General features: G+C 46.7%; 1 protein-coding gene across 3 annotated transcripts; it reads right to left on the bottom strand.

Annotated features, from left to right (window-relative positions):
• Positions 1–4,189: 4,189 nt before the first annotated feature.
• On the bottom strand, positions 4,190–17,163 carry LOC116583271 (integrator complex subunit 6-like). Of its 3 annotated transcripts, none has more exons than XM_032331338.1 (5): positions 17,092–17,163; positions 7,075–7,255; positions 5,304–5,426; positions 4,838–4,931; positions 4,190–4,458 (listed from the first exon to the last, which is right to left on the bottom strand). In XM_032331338.1, the coding sequence occupies exons 2-5, from the start codon at positions 7,247–7,249 to the stop codon at positions 4,359–4,361; spliced, it is 492 nt and encodes a 163-aa protein (XP_032187229.1). In that variant the 5' UTR covers positions 7,250–7,255; positions 17,092–17,163; the 3' UTR covers positions 4,190–4,358. The 3 variants fall into 3 exon arrangements, with proteins under 3 accessions (XP_032187229.1, XP_032187228.1, XP_032187227.1); XM_032331337.1 differs by lacking the exon at positions 17,092–17,163 and adding an exon at positions 8,285–8,388; XM_032331336.1 differs by lacking the exon at positions 17,092–17,163 and adding an exon at positions 8,137–8,267.
• Between the last annotated feature and the right edge of the window lie 6,008 nt (positions 17,164–23,171).

Here is a 23,171-nt window from a genome sequence, read left to right as displayed (position 1 = left end):
AAGTCAGGAAATGACAGATGCTGGCGAGGATGCAGAGAAAGGGGAACCCTCCTACACTCTTGGTGGGAATGCAAGCTGGTGCAACCACTCTGGAAAACAGAATGGAGGTTCCTCAAAATGTTGAAAATAGAACTGCCCTATGACCCAGCAATTGCACTATTGGGTATTTACCCTAAAGATACAAACGTAGTGATCCGAAGGGGCACGTGCACCCGAATGTTTATAGCAGCAATGTCCACAATAGCCAAACTATGGAAAGAACCTAGATGTCCATCAACAGATGAATGGATCAAGAAGATGTGGTATATATACAAAATGGAATACTATGCAGCCATCAAAAGCAATGAAATCTTGCCATTTGCGACAACATGGATGGAACTAGAGCGTATCATGCTTAGCGAAATAAGTCAAGCAGAGAAAGACAACTATCATATGATCTCTCTGATATGAGGAAGTGGGGATGCAACATGGGGGCCTAAGTGGGTAGGAGAAGAATCAATGAAACAAGATGGGATTGGGAGGGAGACAAACCATAAGTGACTCTTAATCTCACAAAACAAACTGAGGGTTGCTGGGAGGAGGGGGGTTGGGAGAAGGTGGGGGTCATGGACATGGGGTGTGTGCTTTGGTGAGTGCTGTGGGGGTGTGTGGACCTGGCGATTCATGGACCTGTACCCCTGGGGATAAAAATATAAGTTTATAAAAAATAAAAAAATTAAAAAAAAAACCATACTGAGATATCACCTCACACCCGTTAGGATGGCTATCATAAAAAAAAAAAAAAAAAAAAAAAAAAGAGGAGTGCCTGGATGGGAGTCAGTTAAGTATCTACCTCTTGGTTTCAGCTCAGGTCATGATCTCAGGGTTGTGAGATCAAGCCCTACATCAGGCTCCACGCTGAGTGCTGAGTTAGATTGAGATTATGTCTCCCTCTCCCTGTGCCCCTCGTGCTCATGTTCTCTCTGTGTCTCTAAAATAGATAAATAAATCTTTAAACAAAAACAAAACAAAAAGAACAAGTGTTGTTGAGGAAGTGGAGAAATTAGAACACTTAGAAATTAGAACAATAATGCACACTTGTGCATTATTGGTGTGAAATAGCATGGTGCAGCTGCTATGGGAAACGGTATCTTAATTCCTCAAAAAATTCCAAAAATAAAACTGCCAGATGATCCAGAATCCTGCTTCTGGGCAGACATCTCAAAGAATTTAAATCAGGATTTCAAAGAGATATTTGTACACCCATGCTCATAGCATTATTCAAAATAGCCAAAAGATAGAAGACACTCAAGTGTCCATCGATAGATGAACTGGGCAAAAAAAAAAAAAAAAAATGCAGTATAAGCATACAAGGCATATTATTCAGCCGTAGGAAAAGAGGAAATTTTGACACGTGCTACAACTCTACAAATTACTAGAGTAGTCAAATTTATAAAAACAGAAAGCAGAAATGTGGTTGCCAGGGGCTGGGTTAAGTGTATGTTTAAAGGGGCTCAAACTACAGGCTTGTGCAGCCCACTTCTGACTTCACAATGGACATTGGTAGAAGGGAACAAACATACTGTCTGCTTTGCATTTCCTTGGGAAACGCTTTTCATAATCTGTGTCACAAGCATGCAGAACATATGGAACTGTCTCAGATGGAAAGACCAGTGTCTACATAATTTTATATTCCATAACATCTGGCTCACAAACTCCTTAATTCTGATTCAGAGATTAAACATTGCATCAATTACATAAACATTTGTGAAATATGGCTTGAAGCAGAACATCAGGTATAAACAGGAACCTGCTTCACATCTCTGGGCAAAGCTGTGTGGGGGTCTTTTTGACCTTTGGAGAAAATCTGTTTTTCATGTAAAAGCTCTTTTTGGCATGGAGACAGAATGGCGAGATTACCACTTACTGAGAGTGCCACCTTGATTGTGCTCTCCCCTTCCTTGGCCTGAATTTTGTCACAACAGAAGGGCTGAATAATCTCTCCTCCATGGACATTAAGAAGGAGTAGAAGAGGTTGAACATTCCGAGTGTGTTCAGGGCCTGGACTCAGTGGCACCCAGAAATGTGTGGGTTCATGTTGAGGGTGAAGAGAAGTGATCACTGGGCTCCTTAATGCTGTGTGATCACTACATGGAGACCGACTCTGGGGAACCTAAAGCACAGGGGAGACACTCTCAATGTGCAGAGAGCTAGCCATAAGCTGGCATGCTCTTGGTGGGGAGGAAACACCATCCCTAAGGGGATGTGGGCTTTAGCTTTCAGCAGACCTTCTCCCTTCATCCACTCCATGTTGCAGAAATTGTCTGTCTAGGAGCACTCAGCCTTCTGTGCTGATCTCTTAAATCGGAGAGGCCTCCTGCTGTACTTGCAGATGAAAGGGGGTCTTGCCGTGCCCTTCTTCCCTTGGAAAGGCCAAGTCCTCAAACTTTTCAGTGTTTAGATATCAACTTAATAAGGAACCCAGGTTCCCTTTTTTGAAGCATAGGTGTGGTACTGCACCATTTTCAAGATCCTTGGAAATAGAATGATGGACAGCTAGTACAATGTAATAATTGATAATGGATATATATTTGGTCATTCCAGTGACTAAAATATATTTCTCAGATATAGTTGGTCCTCATCCACAGTTCCTAAGAACACTTCAGAGCCATAAGGAGAAATGTGTCTTATTAATGAAGGTGACTTTTGGACTCTACCCAAGGGCAGAGGCTGATTGCCAGGAGGACTAACCACACAATTAGAGGGTTGAAACTTATGACTGTTTCGCTGAATTGTGTGAGCTGCTCTAACAAATTAACCAGACCTAAGGAGGTCATTGGAATCTCCAGTCCATAGCCAGTCAGAAGCATAGATAACAGCCTGGAGCTTGCAACTCCTGTCTGAATTGGGGGTTGGAGCAGTCTTGGAGGACAGAACCCTTAACTTGCGGAATCTGATTCTAGCTCTGGGTGGATTGTGTCAGCGTTGAGTTGAATTCTCAGATCCCCTGCTGGTGTATGTGAATGACTTGGTGCCGGGAGGAGAGGATCCCTCCCAAATGTTCAATTGCAGTACAGGAAATCAAAAAGGCCTAGGGTCAACCCTGACTTCAGCTTCCAACCAGCTATCTGACCTGGACAAAGGGCATGCTCTCTGGGGGCTCAGTTTCTTCAGGTGTTAACTGGGTGTTGTGGCTGCTGCCGCATAACGTGGCTGTGGGGTTGAGGTGAGAAGGATGGTAAGAAGCCAAAGCCAACCCTGGCGCATCTGAAGTGCTTGGCAACATGTTCCCCCCAGTAGCACTGCTTATAGGAAACACTCATGATCCACTACTCAGGAGAAGCTACAAGCTCTGGGGCACCAAGAATTTCAAGATGGGTCATTCACTGACTGTCAGCAATCTAGTGACAGCGAAACTGCCAAGGGTTCAGGCTGGATTGCTCCTCTCCCTCAGTCATCAGGCAAACATGGGGGTCCTGCACAGTGTGGGGAAATGGAACCTGACTGGTAAGGACACAGGGCTGCCATGACGCAAGACCCAGAGGAGGACTGTCTACGATGTTTAGGTTTTTCTCAGCACTGTCATGTTGGTGACTGAAGTCAAAGGAATATTGTAACAACTCAGTTCAGGCAGGACATCTAATGGTCAGGTACATTAGTAAGTAAGTGGTGAATCATTGTGCCCTCAGGCCAAGCCATGTGACCAGCTGAGGGGCTGTCTCAGGTAAAACAAATAAGAAATGGAGAGTGTATGGGGTGCTGGCTGGATCAGTCAGTGGAGCACAGGACTCTTGATCTCAGGGTTATGAGATGCAGCCCCACACTAGGGGTACACATTACTTAAATAAAATAAAAAAAAAAACCAGGGTGCCCAGGTGATTCAGTCAGTTAAGCAACTGACTCTTGATTTAGGCTCAGGTCATTATCTTAGGTTTGTGAGATCAAGCTCTACCTTAGGATGTGTGTTACATGTGGAACCTGCTTAAAAATATACTTTTTCCTCTCCTTCTGCTCCTCATGGCCCTCCCTCTATTAAAAGAAAGAAAAAAAGAAAGAAAGAAAAAGAAATGGCTGGTATAGAAGATGACAATAAATACCAAATACATACTTGTGACCTGCAGAGAACCTAGGATGTAGTGTACCCTCATGACTAAACAGAAGGAAAACAAACAAACAAACAATGCATTGAGACAAAACGCTTAGGGCAAAAGGCCAACTTTTACTAATAGAAACTTATAACATGAAAGTTGCAACGCTTTTCCTTAGCCCCAAGAAGACGATTTCTTAGCTAATCATGCTAGGAGCCATCAACAATATCTGGTCGCATTCCAGGACAGCCAATTGGCTCTGCTTTCTCATTGATGATTGCGATAACGGGATTAAAAGCTTGGGGAGCCATCACCTTTGTTGAGAAACTGGTCGCGTTCTATTTTCTCTAGTACCTTCTCAAGGTGACTTATTAAGCCTTCTCTTTTAAATCTGAAAATAAAGAGACAAGCCGTTAACCGAATGATACCCAAAGAACCCATGTTGTAGGACACACTGTGCAAAATACAGAGAGAAGCTCAGTTTACTGGAGAACAGAAAACACATCTGCATGGTATGGGACAATCCAGTAAATACAGAGTGCCAGTTCAAGGTCAAGGCCCACCTCAAACTCGGGTGTGAACAGAAGGTTCCTTGAGCTTGCAAGAATGAGTGAGACTCAGATAATATCAATCAAAATAAGTGGAGACAACATGGACTCTGAGTGAGGATCAGGGTTTGAGAAAAGTCAGGCAGGGCCCAAACCCACCCCTCACCCAGCAGCCCACTGGCCCCGCCATGAAACATTCTGAACACGTCCTCCTACACTCACTTTGCCGCTTCCTTCATGGCATATACAGCAAATTTTTTGTGCACTTCCGGAGGTCCTTGCACTCCCTCAAGCAATTTGAGGATTTTTTCATATTCTGAAGATATTTAGAGAGAAAAAAAAAAACCCTTCAGTATTTCTAAAGTACAAAGAGGAGACAGAACTCAGTCTTGGAGACTCGGTGATCATTCAAGGGCTAGAATGTTACAGAGTACCTGTGCGTTCCATCCTTACTTTCAGACATCCGAATATATCCACCAACGGAATCTAGTACACAATAACCAATTAAGAAATACAAAAGAACAAGAGAAAAAGGTTTACTGGGACATTTCAGTCAAAATAAAGACGAACGATTCTAATTGGGAAAACCCAGTTCTGGCAAAGGATGAGGTCAGTGGAATCTAGTCTGGATCAGGGAATGGGAAAGACTTCCTGTGGTTTCATGGACAGAAATGGTTACTCGACTTACTTCCTTCAAAATATCGGATTTCCTTCTTCAATTGCAGTTTTATTTCCATATTGATTTTCACTGGTATTGGCAGTTGATCTGGCACATCTTCCAACACAGACGTTGCTGTGCCCTTGGGCTCATCTGCAGAGAGACAGCTGGGAAAGATTCCTCCCACCAGGGCATCACTACCAGGTCTGTAAATCGGCCCACCCCTTGTTGACCCTGGCTAAGTCAGGACACAAAGAATCTAATTGTGTGGAATACCGTCTCCTGCCACGCTCACAAGCTCTGGAGATCAGATTTTGACCAGAAGCCATCAGGTGGGGATTGACCACTTCCCCTCCCCGCCCCGTGCATACTGTGAATGGCAGGTGCCCCTGGAAGCCTCACTGAATGAGGAGCTGCAATGATGGGCATTTCAGCAACCCCATACGCACATCCATGTGCTTCACAGTCTCTAATATTTCTTTTCGCAGCAGGACAATACACCAGCTAGATGTATCAGTACTGAAAATTTGACCTCATGAAAAATAATACAACAGAGAAGCCTCTTCTATTCTGGTCACTACGCATACACACAGAAACAGACTTGGACAATACAACTAATCAACAAACATTCACAGAGCCCTGGGACTCAGGATTCAATGTTCCCTTGATGCACTCTACAAGGAGAAGAGCTGAACGTGTCACTTGATGTCACTTGATGTCACGATGCCTGATATTGGCACTAAATCACTAGAGATCCCAGTCAGTAAATGATCTTCCTCATCTGGCTTTTTTTTTTGTCTCAGGAGATATATATATATTTTTTTTTACTCCAAGTCTGACACATCTACTTCATTCACTCATGCTCCTCTGTGCCAAGCATCAAGCCAGGAGTGGGGATCAGCAGTGAACCAGACAGAAGAACCCTTTCCTTTTAGAAGTTACAACCACTGTGGACATCAGAGAGTACATGTACAATGGGCAAAGGGAATAACATGGTTTGATTTTGTGTTAGGAAGAAGTCAGCAGGGATGTGAGCCAGAGTGGGAGAGGAGGCCTCCATGATGCGTGGTCGGGCAGGGCGGTCTGAAGAGGTGAGCCCTGGGCAGAGCCAGGAGCAGGAGACAGAGCCGGCCCGTGCACACACAGCGGAGGCGGCCTGGCTGCCATGAAGGCCATGCACTGCCTGTGCAAGGGGACAAGCCTGGGCCACAGAATAAGGGTCAGACGCAGAGAGAGCAAGGATGACACGGAGAGGACATGAGATGGCAGGAGAGGATGGCAGGGTCAGGAGGTGCACGGTCTGGAGACCAGCGTCAGGAGCTGAGACTCTGTTCCGAGCGCTTGGGGAATTAATGATGGGTTTCAGGATATGCATGTGATGATCTGATTTCTGTGTGGACACGGTCACCCTGGGTACACGGCAACAAATGGGCAACACACGTTCAGGCGGGGAAGCAGGACGCGAGCTCAGAAGCTCTGGAACACCTTGCTGAGTGATGAGGCAGTGTGGAATGAGGGACGGTATAACGGTGGGACTCAGGAACTGCGACAGTCTTAAGAGGAGAGAAAGGAGATCAGAAAGGAGAAGAACATCTGTAGAATGCAGAGTTTGGGGAGCCAGGAATGTCTCCATGAAGGACAGAGTGATCACCTGGTCCAGTGTGGCTGGGAAATTAATGGCAGCCTCACCCAAAGCCAGTGACCTTGATCAGAACTGACCCCGAGGCATGGAGGAGCCAGAGGCGGGGCTGCCCTGGGCCAGGTCAGGGAGAGGAGGGCAGGACGGGCAGGGCATCCTCACCATCTTCCGAGGACACGGCTGAGGCCCCAGGCTGGGATGATCCCTCTCCGTCCTCTCTCACTGACAGCAGCGGCATGCTCAGCCTTTTCTTAAATGGAGGCGGAGTGATGGATTTTCCAGAACGTTTCACTTGGCTTTTGGGCCCAACGGCGGACTCCTCTGCTTTATCACTCATCACTTCCTGAGGAGCATTAAGAAACATGTTCCATTAATGACAAAAAAAACAACCACTCTGAAAGAGGAAGGAGGTATCTCAGGACGTTACCATAGAACTACGTGATGACCCAACATTTGCAGTACCAGGTATTTACCCAAAGAACACAAAAACTGATTTGAAGGGGTACCTGCACCCCGATGTTTACAGCAGCATCGCCGACAGCAGCTGAACTCTGGGAAGAGCCAGACTGGTGACTGACTGATAAATGGAAAAAGAAGACATGGTGTATGTACGTCTACAGCAGAATAGTACTCTGCTGTCAAAAGCAATGAAATCTTGCCATGCAAAATGATGTGGGTGCAGCTAGAGAGCAGAATGCTAAGCACAGTAAGTCCGTCAGAGAAAGGCAAACAGCAAACGAGTTTGCTCACATGCAGAATTTAAGAAACAAACAGATGACCACGGGGCGAGGGAAAGAAGGGCAAACCAGAAAACAGACTCCTAAGCGCAGAGAACAAACTCAGGGTCCTGGAGGGGAGGTGGGCTTGGGGACATGTGTGTGACAGGGATGAGGGAGGGCCCTTGTGTGATGAGCACTGGCTGTTGTACAGACGTGTGGAATCACTCAGTTCTACACCTGACACTAATAGCATCTCTGTGTTACCTAACTGGAGTTTAAAGAAAAATGTGAGAAACCATGCCAGCATTCCACCCGTCCAGACCGGCTCTCACAATCTTGCACCGTCCCTCCTCCACAATGTGTCCTGAGCCATCAGCCAGGCATTTCTTCAGCATGCACGTGGCTCCTTTGGGGGCTCTCTGCCTACACCCACAGTTGGATTGCTTCCTCTGCTGTCTAGGAGTGGCCTCCCTGTAGAAAGGTCCAGACCCATGTCTCCGCTCACCTGGCCTCTGGCCCCTGAGAGCTCGCTGCTGAGCATCTGGGCGAAATCAGCCACTGGCCCCTGACAGGGAAGACAAGGACAGACCACGAAGGAGGCAGGCCACTCCTGCTGGGTCCTGGCGGGTCTAAGAAGCAAGGAGCATACATACCAGGCTGGTCCCGGGCGGCCCCACGAGGAGATCTGCGCACTGCCAGGCAGGGCCCTTCCAGTTTATATAGTCGCCTGCGTGGGCTTCATCCCAGGCACTGTCCAGATGGGCCCAACAACACTCCCTCTGAAGCTGGAACTGTGTGACAGCTCCCACGACGGAGAGGAACTTACGTTCAAGGACAGGGGAAGGGATGAGGGCCTTCCGATAGCCCGCGGCCAACTTGGGGTCAACAGGAGGCCACGTGCTCTCAGAAACTCCCCCAACCAAGGCAGAATTCTGGCAAAAACTGGATACAAGCTAAGGAAGGGTAGGTGTGGGGCTCAGGAGCAATCAGCCAGCACAAAGATTCCCATGAAGGGTGGCGGCCAGGCGCAGGTGCCTTCTCCCGCCTCACTAGCCCCCAGCCTGCAGTACCATCCTTCATCAAAATGCCTTTACTCGGCAGAGGACCATCTCACGAAAGCGACGAGATGAGGGAGGGGCAGGTCACGTTAAGAGGGGTCAGAAGGAGGACCGAGGGACACTGAAATCCGTGGCCTGAGCCCCCAACAGCTGTGTTCCCCCACATTCACAAGGAACCACGAAGCAGGAGCCACCAGTGGAAAAGCAGTGCGGTCGGCTTGAGGCTACTTCCCTCATCCCACAGTGCTTCTTTATCTGTCTGTGTCTTCTGACCTTGCTGGGTGTGAATCCATTTTTTCTGAGAACTATCGCCCCCTGCCAACTTCCTCAGTAACATTTTAACTACAAAAGTTTCATTGCATTTCCCTTTACATGCAACATTTTCTTTGCACTGGAACCAGAAATGTTGATGGTCGGGGCCTGGACTAATGTGAGCACGTGAGGGTTGAGCAGCACAGGAAGCTGATTCGTCCTCAAAGCTGAGTCCGCTCCAGCCCAGGAGCCGCCCCTCCTTTAGTTTCCCAGGCTTCCCTCCTGGCATCCTCCATGGTACCCATCTACAGAAGGGCAGAACGAGCCCTTCTCCTTCTCACAGCTGCTCTGCAGGCTCTGAATTGTGAAAAGTGGAGCCTGTGCACCCTGGGGGAGCATTGGCAAATGGGACGTTTTTCACACTGAGATCCAAATCTAACAAGAACATTGCCGTTTTATGAGGAGAAGCCAAGCTTTGGGCATACTGAATGTGAAAAGTGGTTGTTGCCAGCTGGTACAATTTCTTCCATTCCCAAATGTGTCTTGTGTTTTGCTCTTTTGCTTGCCACCATGAACACTGTTTTGCATAAGGTGCTTTCAATCACAGGGCCACAAACCTCTCCTGTTTTGGCTAAAATGATACAAGAAGCCAACAGCTAAGTGGAGGTTACCATCAAATGAGCTGAATCCTGTATCAATAATATGACCAAGGGCCTGGTCCCTTCCCCAGGTTTCTCTTCTGCATTTTGAAGCCACGTCATCCGAGTTCTGGCTCCTCCTCATGATTGCAAAGTGGATGCCAGGGCTCCTCAGCTACCTGCTACTCAAGTCCTGTGTAGCAGAAGAATGAGGTTACATCCTCCTGTCGCATTCCCACAGGAAGTCCTAAGGTTTGCTGTGATGGAATCCTTCTGTGCACATGTCTGCCTCCAACGATCATTTTGCTCTACGGGGGGGCATCAATCAGAATGTGACAATTTCCTCGGCTCAGGCCCCAGACAGCAAATGCATAGATCGAAAGATACCACCCCTGATAGGGTTGACCATGGCCTCACATAGGATCCTGTATTCATTAATCAGAATATAATTTCTTTGATGAAGTCCCCAAAGTTTATTTTCGCTTTTGTTTCCTTTGCCTTTGGAGACATATCTTGAAAGAAGTTGCCGTGGCTGATATCAAAGAGATTACTGCCTATGTTCTCCTCTAGGATTCTGATGGATTCCTGTCTCACGTTGAGGTCTTTTATCCATTTTGAGTTTATCTTTGTGTACGGTGTAAGAGAATGGTAGAGTTTCCTTCTTCTACATATAGCTGTCCAGTTTTCCCAGCACCATTTATTGAAGAGACTATCTTTTTTCCACTGTATATTTTTTCCTGTTTTGTCGAAGATTAATTGACCATAGAGTTGAGGACCCATATCTGGGCTCTCTACTCTGTTCCACTGGTCTATGCGTCTGTTTTTATGCCAGTACCATGCTGTCTTGGTGATCACAGCTTTGTAATAAAGCTTGAAATCAGGTAACGTGATGCCCCCAGCTTTATTTTTGTTTTTCAACATTTCCTTAGCGATTCGGGGTCTCTTCTGATTCCATACAAATTTTTGGATTATTTGCTCCAGCTCTTTGAAGAATACCGGTGGAATTTTGATTGCAATGGCATTAAAAGTATATATTGCTCTAGGCAGTATAGACATTTTAACAATGTGTATTCTTCCGATCCAAGAGCATGGAATGGTCTTCCATCTTTTTGTGTCTTCTTCAATTTCTTTCATGAGTGTTCTGTAGTTCCTCGAGTACAGATCCTTTACCTCTTTGGTTAGGTTTATTCCCAGGTATCTTATGGTTCGTGGTGCTATAGTAAATGGAATCGATTCTCTAATTTCCCTTTCTGTATTTTCCTTGTTAGGGTATAAGAAAGCCACTGATTTCTGCACATTGACTTTGTATCCTGCCACGTTGCTGAATTGCTGTATGAGTTCTAGTAGTTTGGGGGCGGAGTCTTTTGGGTTTTCCATATAAAGAATCATGTCATCTGCGAAGAGAGAGAGTTTGACTTCTTCATTACCAATTTGGATACCTTTTATTTCTCTTTGTTGTCTGATTGCCGTTGCTAGGACTTCTAATACTATGTTGAACAAGAGTGGTGAGAGTGGGTATCCTTGTCTTGTTCCTGATCTCAACGGGAAGGCTGCAAGCTTTTTCCCATGGAGGATGATATTTGCTGTGGGTCTTTCATAGATAGATTTGATGAGGTTCAGGAATGTTCCCTCTATCCCTATACTTTGAAGCGTTTTAATCAGGAACGGATGCTCGATTTTGTCAAATGCTTTTTCTGCATCAATTGAGAGGACCATGTGGTTCTTCTCTCTTCTCATATTAATTTGCTGTATCACATTGATTGATTTGCAAATGTTGAACCATCCTTGTAGCCCAGGGATGAATCCCACCTGATCGAAATCAAAAGCTTCTGCACAGCAAAGGAAACAGTCAACAAAACAAAGAGGAAACCCATGGAATGGGAGAAGATATTTGCAAATGACAGTACAGACAATAGGTTGATATCCAGGATCTATAATGAACTCCTCAAACTCAACACACGCGAAACAGGCAAACATATCAAAAAATGGGCAGAAGCTATGAACAGACACTTCTCCCATCAAGACATACAAATGGCTATCAGACACATGAAAAAATGTTCATCATCATTAGCCCTCAGGGAGATTCAAATTAGAACCACATTGAGATATCACCTTATACCAGTTAGAATGGCCCAAATTAACAAAACAGGAAACAACATGTGTTGGAGAGGATGTGGAGAAAGGGGCACCCTCTTACACTGTTGATGGGAATGCAAGTTGGTGCAGCCTCTTTGGAAAACAGTGTGGAGATTCCTCGAGAAATTAAAAATAGAACTTCCCTATGACCCTGCCATTGCACTCCTGGGTATTTACCCCAAAGATACAGATGTCGTGAAAAGAAGGGCCATCTGTACGCCAATGTTTATAGCAGCAATGGCCATGGTCGCCACACTATGGAAAGAACCAAGATGCCCTTCAACGGATGAATGGATAAGGAAGATGTGGTCCATATACACTATGGAGTATTATGCCTCCATCAGAAAGGACGAATACCCAACTTTTGTAGCAACATGGACGGGACTGGAAGAGATTATGCTGAGTGAAATAAGTCAAGCAGAGAGAGTCAATTATCATATGGTTTCACTTATTTGTGGAGCATAACAAATATCATGGAGGGCAAGGGGTGGTAGAGAGGAGAAGGGAGTTGGGGTAAATTGGAAGGGGAGGTGAATCATGAGAGACTATGGACTCTGAAAAACAATCTGAGGGGTTTGAAGTGGCGGGGGTGTGGGAGGTTGGGGTACCAGGTGGTGGGTATTATAGAGGGCACGGATTGCATGGAGCACTGGGTGTGGTGAAAAAATAATGAATACTGTTTTTCTGAAAATAAATAAATTTTTTTAAAAAAGAATATAATTTCTTCTCAAGCAGGCAAACATTGGCAATGGTGACACCGAAACCCCAATCCTTAATTTCTTGTAGACTATGATATCTAAACAAAATGAAATTAAAGAAGTACTTCTTGCCAACACAACAAAAGGTACTCCAAAAGTTTGTAACATACTTCTAAATCAATACTCACTATTGAAGTCTAAGAAAACATCACATGACTGATTCTGTGGGACACATGAAATGGCGGGGGGGGGAGCTTACAACTTCACATTCTGTTAGAAAAGAAACATTGCTGCAAATGAATGAGGTCTGTCCCTGGAGGAAGAGGCAAAAAGACTATAGTGAGAGCTATGCTGTGTTTTGACACTTGTGTCTCCCCAACAGCCTGTGTTGAAATCCAACCCCCCAGGGAAGCTGATATCAGGAGGCATCCGGGTCCTTTGGCGGGTGCTGAGGTGCAGACAGTGGCCCACTCCTGAGCTGGATTAGTGCTTCAGAAAGGAGGCTGCAGAGACCCCGAGCCCTCCCACGGGGCAGAATGAGGGCGCCTGACTCTGAACTAGGCCACGGACCTCCCTACATCTCCCTGGTGTCGGCAGCCTGGTCGTGGTGCCCCAGCCTCCCCAGCTCTGGACAACACATTTCTGTCCCAGTCACCTTCCCAGTTTCTGCCGTGGTGCTATGGCAGCCTGAACAGACCAAGATGGCTCCTTGGCATGATTATCAAGGACAACTTAGCCACAGAATAACAGTACTGTCCACCAAGCAGGAGACCGAGCCCTGTATCCAGAAGGGAGCTCTGTGAAAGACAGTGGGAACACCCAGAGTGACTTTATAGTAAATTTGGGAACTGAGACGACATAGACACTGTCCTAGAGCAAGGAAACATTCCAAAAGTCACCAAGAACAAACAGAAAATCTGAACACCCCTGTATGTGGTCCAACGTTTAGTACCAAATGATGAGCCTTTCCATTCTAAAGGCTTTCCTGGGGAGTCCCTCAAACATTCAGGGGGGATATAATACCAGTCTTACGCAAACGCTTTCGGAGAAGAGAAGAAAGGGTGCGAGTTCCCTACTCATTTTGTGACGCCAAGATAAATGTGTTACTAACATCTACCAAAAACACTGGAAGAAAAGGAAAGCAAAAGACCCAGTTCGCTCTCCTGAATATAGACCCACCACTCCTAAACAACTCGTTAGCAAGTAAAATTAAACAGGACATTAAAAAACAAACAAACAATCAAACCCTAAAGGTCATGGTGTAGTTGGGTCTATTGCTGGAAGGAAGACTGGTTTCACCCTGGGAAATTTATTCGTGAAATGTGCTACATAAACAGCAAAAACCGGGCAAAACGCACAGTGCCATTGTAATAAGTGGGTTGATGCTGGATACTTATTCACAGTAAAAATCCTCAGCAACTTTGGATGAAAGGCAACTTCTTTAACCTAAGAAAGCTTATCTTCCCCCCCTCCCCCACCCCCTGCAAAATGCACACAAGAGCTGTATTTAATGGTGACATGCCCAACTCTTTCTTCTTGAGTTTGAAATAAGACATGGTGTCCGCTGTGTTTTCAAGAACATACTGGAGGAACTGAAAACTGTCAGTAAACAATAATAAGTATACATTTTGGAGAAGAAGGACTGAGGCTGTCATTGTTCACAGTGGACATGTTCTATATGTAGAATATCCAAAAGGATGTAAAATACCGAGAATTAATAAGTGTACAGTAGCCAAGTTACTGGATGCAAGAGCAAGAATCAAAAACCTGTGTATTTCTGTGAAATAACAATCCGATTAGAAAAAGATATTCAAAATACCATTAGAACAGTGTCAAGCACATCTAGGGGCACCTGGTTGGCTCAGTCAGTGGATGGTGGGACGGTTGATCTTGGGGTTGTCTGTTCAAGCCCCATGTTGGGTGAAGAGATTACTCACAAATAAAAAAATTTAAAAAAAAATCAAAACCTATAGAATAAAGCTAACCACAGGTGTGCCTAAGCACTACCCATGAAACATAAACCTGATGGACAGAAATCAAAGGCCTCAGTAAATGGGCCGTGTGGATACATACATACCGTGTGGATGGGAAGACGCATTATTAAGTCATTGTTGCCAATTCTGCCCAGAATAATTATTGCATCATGCTTAAATGTAAGTAATTTTTTATTTAAAACTTTAAAATCTCCCTGTTAATATTGGGGATAACTCATGAGCTGATACTACAGAGTATATGGATATCGAAGGGCCTAGAATAGCTGAGACCCTATTTAGGCAAAAGCACCAGGTTGGAAGATGCACACGGCCAGACAGCAGACGTAGGAGCCATGACAACGTTGTGGAGTTGGAGCAAGGGTGGGCGGATACACCAGTGCGACAGGACAGGGAGTCTAGACATAACTCGGGAAATCTAGCGGGTGCTAGATTGCTGACACTGGGGCCTTCAAGCCTTTGTGGTCCATTCAGTAAGTCCACCTGCTCCCTGCGGAGAACAGCAATTCTGCTCTGATCCCCTTCCTGTCCATATAACATTGATCTCCCATGAATAGGAGAGATAGAAGGACACGTAGGATATTACGTTCATGGTTTTAAAAGGTAAAGCTTTTAAAAAGAATGAAATCACTGACCATGATGAATCGGTTGACTAATTAGACTTAATTAAACTGAGAATTTCGGTGCATCCAAAATATACTAAGAAGGCAACGACTTAGGGCACCTGTGTGGCTCAGTTGGTTAAGCATCTGACACTTGACTTTGGATAAGGTTATGATCTCAAGGTGGTGAGATTGAGCCCCAACCTGGACTCCAACGGGGGCTCTGTGCTGGGTGGCCAACCTGCTTATGATTCTCTCTCTCCCTCTCCCTCTGTCACTCCCTGCTTTTTGTGTGCATGCCTTCTCACTCCGTCTCAAAAAAGAGAGTGACAAAACAAAACAGATCAGCAGAAGACACAGAAAATTATATTTTTAAGTATATGTATAAATATAAACATATGTTGAACAGCAAATCAATTTTAAAACTACAGATATCTCATAATTCAAGCAGAGGGAGTCAATTATCATATGGTTTCACTTATTTGTGGAGCATAACAAATAACATGGAGGACATGGGGAGATGGAGAGGAGAAGGGAGTTGAGGGAAATTGGAAGGGGAGGTGAACCATGAGAGACTATGGTCTCTGAAAAACAACCTGAGGGGTTTGAAGGGGCGGGGGTGGGAGGTTGGGGGAACCAGGTGGTGGGTATTAGGGAGGGCACCGATTGCATGGAGCACTGGGTGTGCTGCAAAAACAATGAATAGTGTTAAGCTGAAAAGAAATAATAATAAAAAAAAAAACTACAGATATCTCAGTAAGATGTGGATGCACGTCCTGGAATGTCTCTTCAAAAGACATACAGAAATGGCCAGTAAAGCACATTAACCAGTACAAAATGCACATGTAGAAGAGATAACGAGAGGCCCCCGCACACCCACCAGGGCACTGAGATTGAAGACGCCCTATAGCAAGTGTTTCTGAGTATGGAAAGCAGCCAACTCTTACATACTGTCAGCCCCAGATTCCCACTTTGATGACCACGGTCACGCATAGAAGGTTAGATAGAACCCCTGAGAGACTGAGATACAGAAACCCAGGGAAACTACCCCACCCCGGGCTGAGACAGAGCATCCAAGTAAGAGCAAACCACCCAAAGTGCCCGAGAGCCCCCGAGTAAGAATTCACCCCAAAGGCTGAGTGAGACAGACCACACGAGGGAGAGTGCAGCCCCTGAGCAGAGCCCCCAGAATGCCCCCCGGCAACGGCTGAGACAGGGCAGCCGAGGAAGAGCCGCCCAGGTCCATAAGGGGGACCAAGTGCCCAAGGAACCCTCCACCCAGGGCTGGGAGGGAGCACTCAAGGAGAACCCCCCTTCTGGGCAGAGATGGACCTTCCGAGGAAGAGCCTCGGCTCCCCAGACGGCAGCGGGAGCGCCAAGAAAGAGCCCAAACCCCCAGTGCCGAGCGAGCACCCAAGGTGAAGTTCTCTCCCGGCCACGCCCGGCTCAGACGGAGCCCCCCGGGGACAGCTTCCCCATCGTCTTAAACCATCGGAGGAACGGCACCCCCATAGGAGGGGACAGAGCCCCCACGGAAGTCTCCCCAGGACTACGAGTCCCCACCAGGGACCAGCAGAGCACCACGGAAGCCCAGGCCCACCATGGCTGCGACAGAGCACCCCGGGAAAATGCCCCCTCGTGCTGAACTGCACCCCAAGGCGAGTGTCTCGCAGGCTGAGGTAGAAGCCCTCAGGGACAGGAATCCGAGGGCTGAGCTGGTGCAGCCCAGGAAACATCCCCTCACAGAGCTTGAACCGAGAGCCAGGAACCACTCCCCCCGTCCCTCACGTAGGACTGAGGGGATCACCCAAAGACAAGTCCCCTCGCCAGTGCTGAGAGAATTACGTAAGCAGAGTCCCTCACAGAACTCAAGACACCACCAAGGACTGCCTCTTCTCCAACATGGCTGAGACAAGCTGCCCAGAAAATGCCTCCCTTGTGCTGAGGTCAGAACCCACCCACGTCTCTCCACAGAGCTGAGGTAGATCCCCTCAGGAAGACACCACAGCCAAGGGAGAGGCACTTTCAGGGCCCAGGCAGCGCGCCAGGGGACAGAACCCACTGTCCCAGGGTTAAAATCCTGACCTCGTTCCAGGCGCCTGGAAACAAGAATGGCAGGGACGTCGTGGTGCCTCTCAGGTGGGACCGTACAGAAAGGTGCCCCCTGGGAAACCTCGGGACATCCGCCCCCTAGGGGACCTGGGAGCGGTGCGCACACACAGCTGTCTGGCCAGAAGGCTGATCTACTTATTTTTACTGCCCCGGGGAGGTGTAAGGGCGTTTACACGACTTGGCGGGCTGTTGGCCACACTGCCCTGCAGCAGCCCGACCCCCCGAGAAGCTGTGTGCGGTGCGGAACCAGGTGCTGGAGAAGCCTGTTGCCCCCCAGGGGCCAGCTGTGCCCGCTGCCCAGAACCAGGAAGCAAGTCTTTCGGGCCGCGGCTCAGGCGCCCCCTACAGGCAGAACTCGGCCACACAGACCAGAAGAAAAGGCGTTTCTAGGAACCAGAATTTTTTTTTTTAAGATTTTATTCATTATTCATTTGACAGAGAGAGAGAGAGAGAGAGATCACGAGCAGGCAGAGAGGCAGGCAGAGAGAGAGGAGGAAGCAGACTCCCGCTGAGCAGAGAGCCTGTTGTGGGGCTCGATCCCAGGACCCTGAGATCATGACCTGAGCCGAAGGCAGAGGCTTAACCCACTGAGCCACCCAGGCGCCTCGGAACCAGAATGTTTTTCCCATAATAGGTGAGAGGCTTGTTGTGTTTAAAGCTGAGAGTGCACAAATAAAAAGGTGGCCCATTGTTTTAACAGAAACGGAGGGGGATTATTTCGTCATCGTAATCCTGAGGAACACTTAAGAGCATTTGGTAAAAATTTGTCTACACACTTCTGCTTTGCAGGTTTTTCTTGGAGGAGAAACATTTCAAGCACTTCTTGCACATGAAATGAAAGGAAGACAAGACTGCTCACCGTCATCCCTTCTATTCAACACTCCCTGCAGGGCTCCTGCCTGGCACCTTAAGATGGCGACAGGGCTGTGCCCACAGAGAGAGCTCTAGACTGTTCTGTGTTGGTCGAGTCCCAGGAGCGGTGCTTTTCAGGGAGTCACCAAGCACATTAAATAGTAACAATTGTGTGGGAACAGAGATTTGCGGGGAGCTCCCATCAGTTTAGTCATCTCCAGTGGCTGACTGTCGCTGGTGTTCCGAGCTACTGTGGACGTGAGGTCCTTGGTTTCAAGGCCACCCCGGAGCTGAGGACAGGGCAGTAGGAATAGCGCTCCTCACAACGGCCCAAAGCCCACTGTCCCCAGTGGGACGGAGCCATCTTTCCGGAGTGAACGCACTTCCGGTTCTTGCCGAGCGCGGATTGACTGATGCACGGCTCTGCAGCCGGTTGATTCGGCAGGATTGGCCCGTGTTCTCCTTGCCTGTACGCGGGAGTGGATTCTCGCGGGCCCTGCCTCCACCGACCCAGACATGCCTCCTCGTATAGGCTGCGTCTTATACTAAGTATCACTCCAGTGTATCCGACCGTCAACTATTTACACTGTTTCCCTTTTTTGTTCTGGAAGGAAACTCGTAGAGGCGGTGCCTGCATCTTGCGAAAGGCCTCCCGTGGCCCCTCGAAGGCAGGGTTTGCGTATGAGGAAGAAAGGGCTCAGGAACACGGGCGAGGGGATCGCAGTCCCTCTCCACGCAGAACCCACGCAGCACCAGGGAGCGCACCCGTTGTCTGCACGTCGTCGTAGCGCGGACGGAAAAGGGGCGGAAGGAGAACGACGGAGGCTCTCACTTTAGATGGGGTGACAGGCACTTCAGTGAGGAAGTGGCATTTGAGGAGAGAGGCGAAGGGCGACAAGACCTGGGGAGCATAACTGAGGCAGCAGGAAGCCCAGCTGCAAAGACCCCGGAAGGGCTGGGGCTCCGGCTGCCAGGGCAGGGAAGTCGGAAGCTGGGGTGGCTGCAGAGCAGGGATGGGGGAAGCGCTGCGGGTCCCAAGGGTGCCTGGACAGTTACACCGCTCTTTTCTTTCTCTTTCTCTTTTCTTTTTCCTTTTCTTTTTATTTATTTATTTATTTGGCCAAAATCAGATGTTTATTCAAAAGATTTGCATTGAAAATCAGTCTAAAGACACACATTATTTATTTGCAGAATAAGTGCTTATGACCCATAAGGGATCCTTTTTCGTTCACATATAAGACTTACTTCTAATGTTGCGGCAGCCTATCAGCTCTTTTTCCTTTTTAAAAAATTTTTTATTTCATTTCCTCAGTGTTCCAAGATTCATTGTTTATGCACCACACCCAGCGCTCCATGCAATCCATGCACTCCTTAATGCCCACCACCAGGCTCGCCCAACCCCCCAGCCCCTCCCCTCCAAAACCCTCAGTTTGTTTCTCAGAGTCCACAGTCTCTCATGCTTCGTCTCCCCCAATTACCCGCCCTTTTCAAGCGCTCCTTGCGTGACTGCACTTGGCAGTCCTTCCTGGCTGAATGGCTAAGCTGTTTGAAATAGCTTAAACTGTTTAAAACGGTTTAAAGGCAAGTATATACAGCCCACTACGGACTGCATAGACAACTTTTTCTAGAAGCCTTACGTGCTTGTCTTGAACCGTGGAGGGAATCTTGCTGTACATGGACATGAAAGGGGGGTCTTGCCATGCACTCTATGAAACTTATAAAAACGTACAAAAAAAAAAAAAAAAAAAAAAAAAAGACCTATAAAGCATAAGGTCACCAAACTGGATTCAAGGGGGGCCACTAGGGGGAGCACTGAGGCGCTACCCCTGGTTATCCATTGCACACCCATAGGGGGAATTTACCATGCAAGTCCATTCTACTTCAGCTGCTCCCTTACTATCCCAGCAGGAGGAAGAAAGATTTTCCTCCTCCCCCAGCAACAGCCCAGACAAAGTGGAACACTCACAGCTCAGCCAATGAGAAGCTGCTATACATTCAAATCCCAGTTTACTGCAGTGGACTTTTCTTTTGTAACAGCCTTCCAAATGTCCATTCTCCTCTAATAAAAGAGCCTTCTCCTTTGATCTCCAGACTTGCCAATGGTTCTGCTGTAACTTGTTTGTTCTTTTTTTTTTTAAGATTTTATTTATTTATTTGACAGAGAGAGATCACAAGTAGGCAGAGAAGCAAGCAGAGAGAGAGAGGGGGAAGCAGGCTCCCTGCTGAGCAGAGAGCCCGATGTGGGGCTCGATCCCAGGACCCTGGGATCATGACCTGAGCTGAAAGCAGAGGCTTTAACCCACCGAGCCACCCAGGCGCCCCAACTTGTTTGTTCTTGATTGCAATTCTCTGTTTTCTCCAAATAAATGCATTTTGTTGGCACAATAACTGACAGTTTTATTTGTTTTAAGATTTTATTAATTAATATGAGAAAGGGAGAGCATGAACAGGGGGAGTATCAGAGGGCTAGGGAATTGCAGACTCCCCATTGAGCATAGATCAAACTGGGCTTGATCCAAGAGCCCTGAAATCATGACACAAACCAAAGTCAGATGCTTAACCAACTGAGCCACCTCGGTGGCCCAACAGATTTATTTTTAAGGTTCACAACTTCTTCACTTGGGAAACAAAGTCCTGGCACTCGTTAGTCTGTAGATCTCAGTTTAGTAAGGAATCCATGTTCCCTTTTGTGAAGCAGGGGCAAGGTGCTGTACACGCACCGTGAGCACACGCTATGGCCTGAGGGACACTGGGAATCACTCTGGTGTCAGCTCCCAGCCAGATCTTAGACCTGGAGAAAGGACAGACTCTCTGCAGGGTCAGTGTCTTCAGGTGTTAAGTGGAAATTGTGACCTCTGCCTCATTAGGTGGCTGTGGGGTTGTGGTGAGGAGGATAGTAAGAAACCAAAGTCTACCCTGGCATGTTTGAGGTGCTTGGGAAAGGTTCTGCTCAGGCTTGGTGCTGCCTATAGGAGACAAGCATGGCCCAATACCTCAGAGAGGCTACAGGCTCTGGGCCAGAGAAAAGTACAGCGTGGGCCATTCACTGGGGGTCAGTGTTCTCATTTGGAGAGCATACAGACAGCAGACTCCCCTGTGGGCCAGGGATTTGCTGAGGGACCGAAGTTTAGCCCTGTCTGACAGGGTAGCTCTTCCTGAAAGCCCTCAGGGCTGAAGAGCTAAGGGAGAGCTTGAGGCAGGTGAAAGCAAGACCCCCCCTCTTCTGGGAGCTCCTGTCAGGGAGGGAGAGTGAGCAGAGAATGTTCCAGAGCCAGGGTCAGATGACAAATAAGGACCAATGGCAGACTGTGGGTCAGGAGTAGCTGGAGGCTGTGAAGTCTGGGGGCAGCCCTGGAGCAGTGGGAAGAGCTTGGCTTCAAGCCAGCCCTGGTTCTGCATGACTGCTCCAGGTCCGCCCATGAGCATGTATTGCTCATGACCTGGGGTTATATGCCGAACCTTTCTGTGTTTCCACATCCCCTCCTACAAACCGAGGCCCCTGACAGCATCAACCTCCCAGACTGGTTGTGAGGGTCAAAAGTAATTCATTCGGTATTTGCTCTAAACCATCTAAGTGGCAGCTGCTTATCTAGGTGTGAAAGAACAGTGAACTGGACACTCTTCTAGTGGTTCTTCCATTCCAGTTGGGAGATAACACCAAACAATCAGAGGGACTCTAACATGATGTAAGTGCATTGAAAAATGTTGAAGTCAGGTGAAGAGAAGGAACACAAGTAGATGGTACTTTGAATTTGGTGGTCAGGGAAGGTCTCTCTGAAGGTCAGTCATGTAACCTGAATCAGAGGAAAGGGCTTTGTATTGTGAAAGGCTCAGGTTTCTGCAGAATATCCTTTTTCTCAAGGTGAAAGCAAAAGACAAGACATGAGTTTCAGTTAAATCTTTGTGGGGGTTCCAACTCATACCTTCGGGTTTAGGCCTGAGTGTGATCTTTTCTTCCTGAATGTCTGAGCTGCTCTGGTGTCCAACAGGGAGACACCAACCTTATAGACTGTTCAATGAGTTACAACTTTGCATAAGACCACTTCTTTATGAAGTTTCAAATCCATGAAACACACATATATGTACACACACACACACACACACACACACACACACACACATAAATATACTGACAGTTTCTAGAGAACAAAGAACAAATATAAGGATGACTTCTGTGGAATTGTTCTGGGTTCTGGAATTCTTTCTTTAATCTGATTAGATTTAAAGCCAGTAATCTCCAGAAATCAGCATGGAGGTTCCTCAAAAAGTTAAAAATAGCTATCCCACAATTAAGAAATTGCACTATTACGTATTTACCCAAAGGTTAGAAAAGTACATATTCTAAGGGGTAAATGCACCCTTATGTTTATAGTAGCATTATCAACAACAGCCAAACTATGGAGAATATCCAAATGTGCATTGACTGATAAGTGGATATAAGAAGTTCTCTCTCTCTCTCTCTGTATGTGTGTGTATACACACACACACACACACACACATATATATATAATGGAATATTACTCAGCCATGAAAAAGAACAAAATCTTCTCATTTGCAACAATTTGGACAGAGCTAGAGCATATTGTGTAAGCGAAATATGTCAGTCAGAGAAAGACAAATACCATATGATTTCATTTACATGTGCAATTTGGGAAACAAAGCAGATAAATATATTCAAGGGAAAAAAAGAGGAGTTGGGAGGCAAACCATAGGAGACTCTTAACGATAGAGAACAAACTGAGAATTGATGGAGGGAAGTGGGTAGGGGACAGGGTAAATAGGTGATGGGGATTAAGGAGGGCACTTGTTGTGTTGAGCACTGGGTGTTATATGTAAGTGATAAATCACTAAATTCTACTCCTGAAACCACTATTAAACTATGGGTTAGCAAAATAAGAATTTTAATAAAAATTTGGAAGAAAAAACACATCAAAAACAGAGAGGAAAAAAATAAAGGAAATGACTTGTTATAAAGAGGTGGAGGTAGAGGTAGATAATCAGATTATAAAAGATAACATTTGGCAGCTGAAATGCAATACTTATAGTGCTATGATCTGAGAGAAAATGAACTAATAATACTCCTACAGTGTCCACTATTTGATTTCCTTTAAAAAAATCCTAATTGTTTCTATTTTTAAATGTTACTAAAATCTAAATAACTCAAGTAAAACAAAAGAAGTGTTAGCTGTGAACATGTAGGA

This window comes from Mustela erminea, chromosome X, assembly GCF_009829155.1.
Source record: "Mustela erminea isolate mMusErm1 chromosome X, mMusErm1.Pri, whole genome shotgun sequence".
Lineage (NCBI taxonomy): Eukaryota > Metazoa > Chordata > Mammalia > Carnivora > Mustelidae > Mustela > Mustela erminea.
The sequence above is the reverse complement of the archived record's forward strand: the minus strand, read 5'-3'. Positions and strand labels throughout refer to the sequence as shown.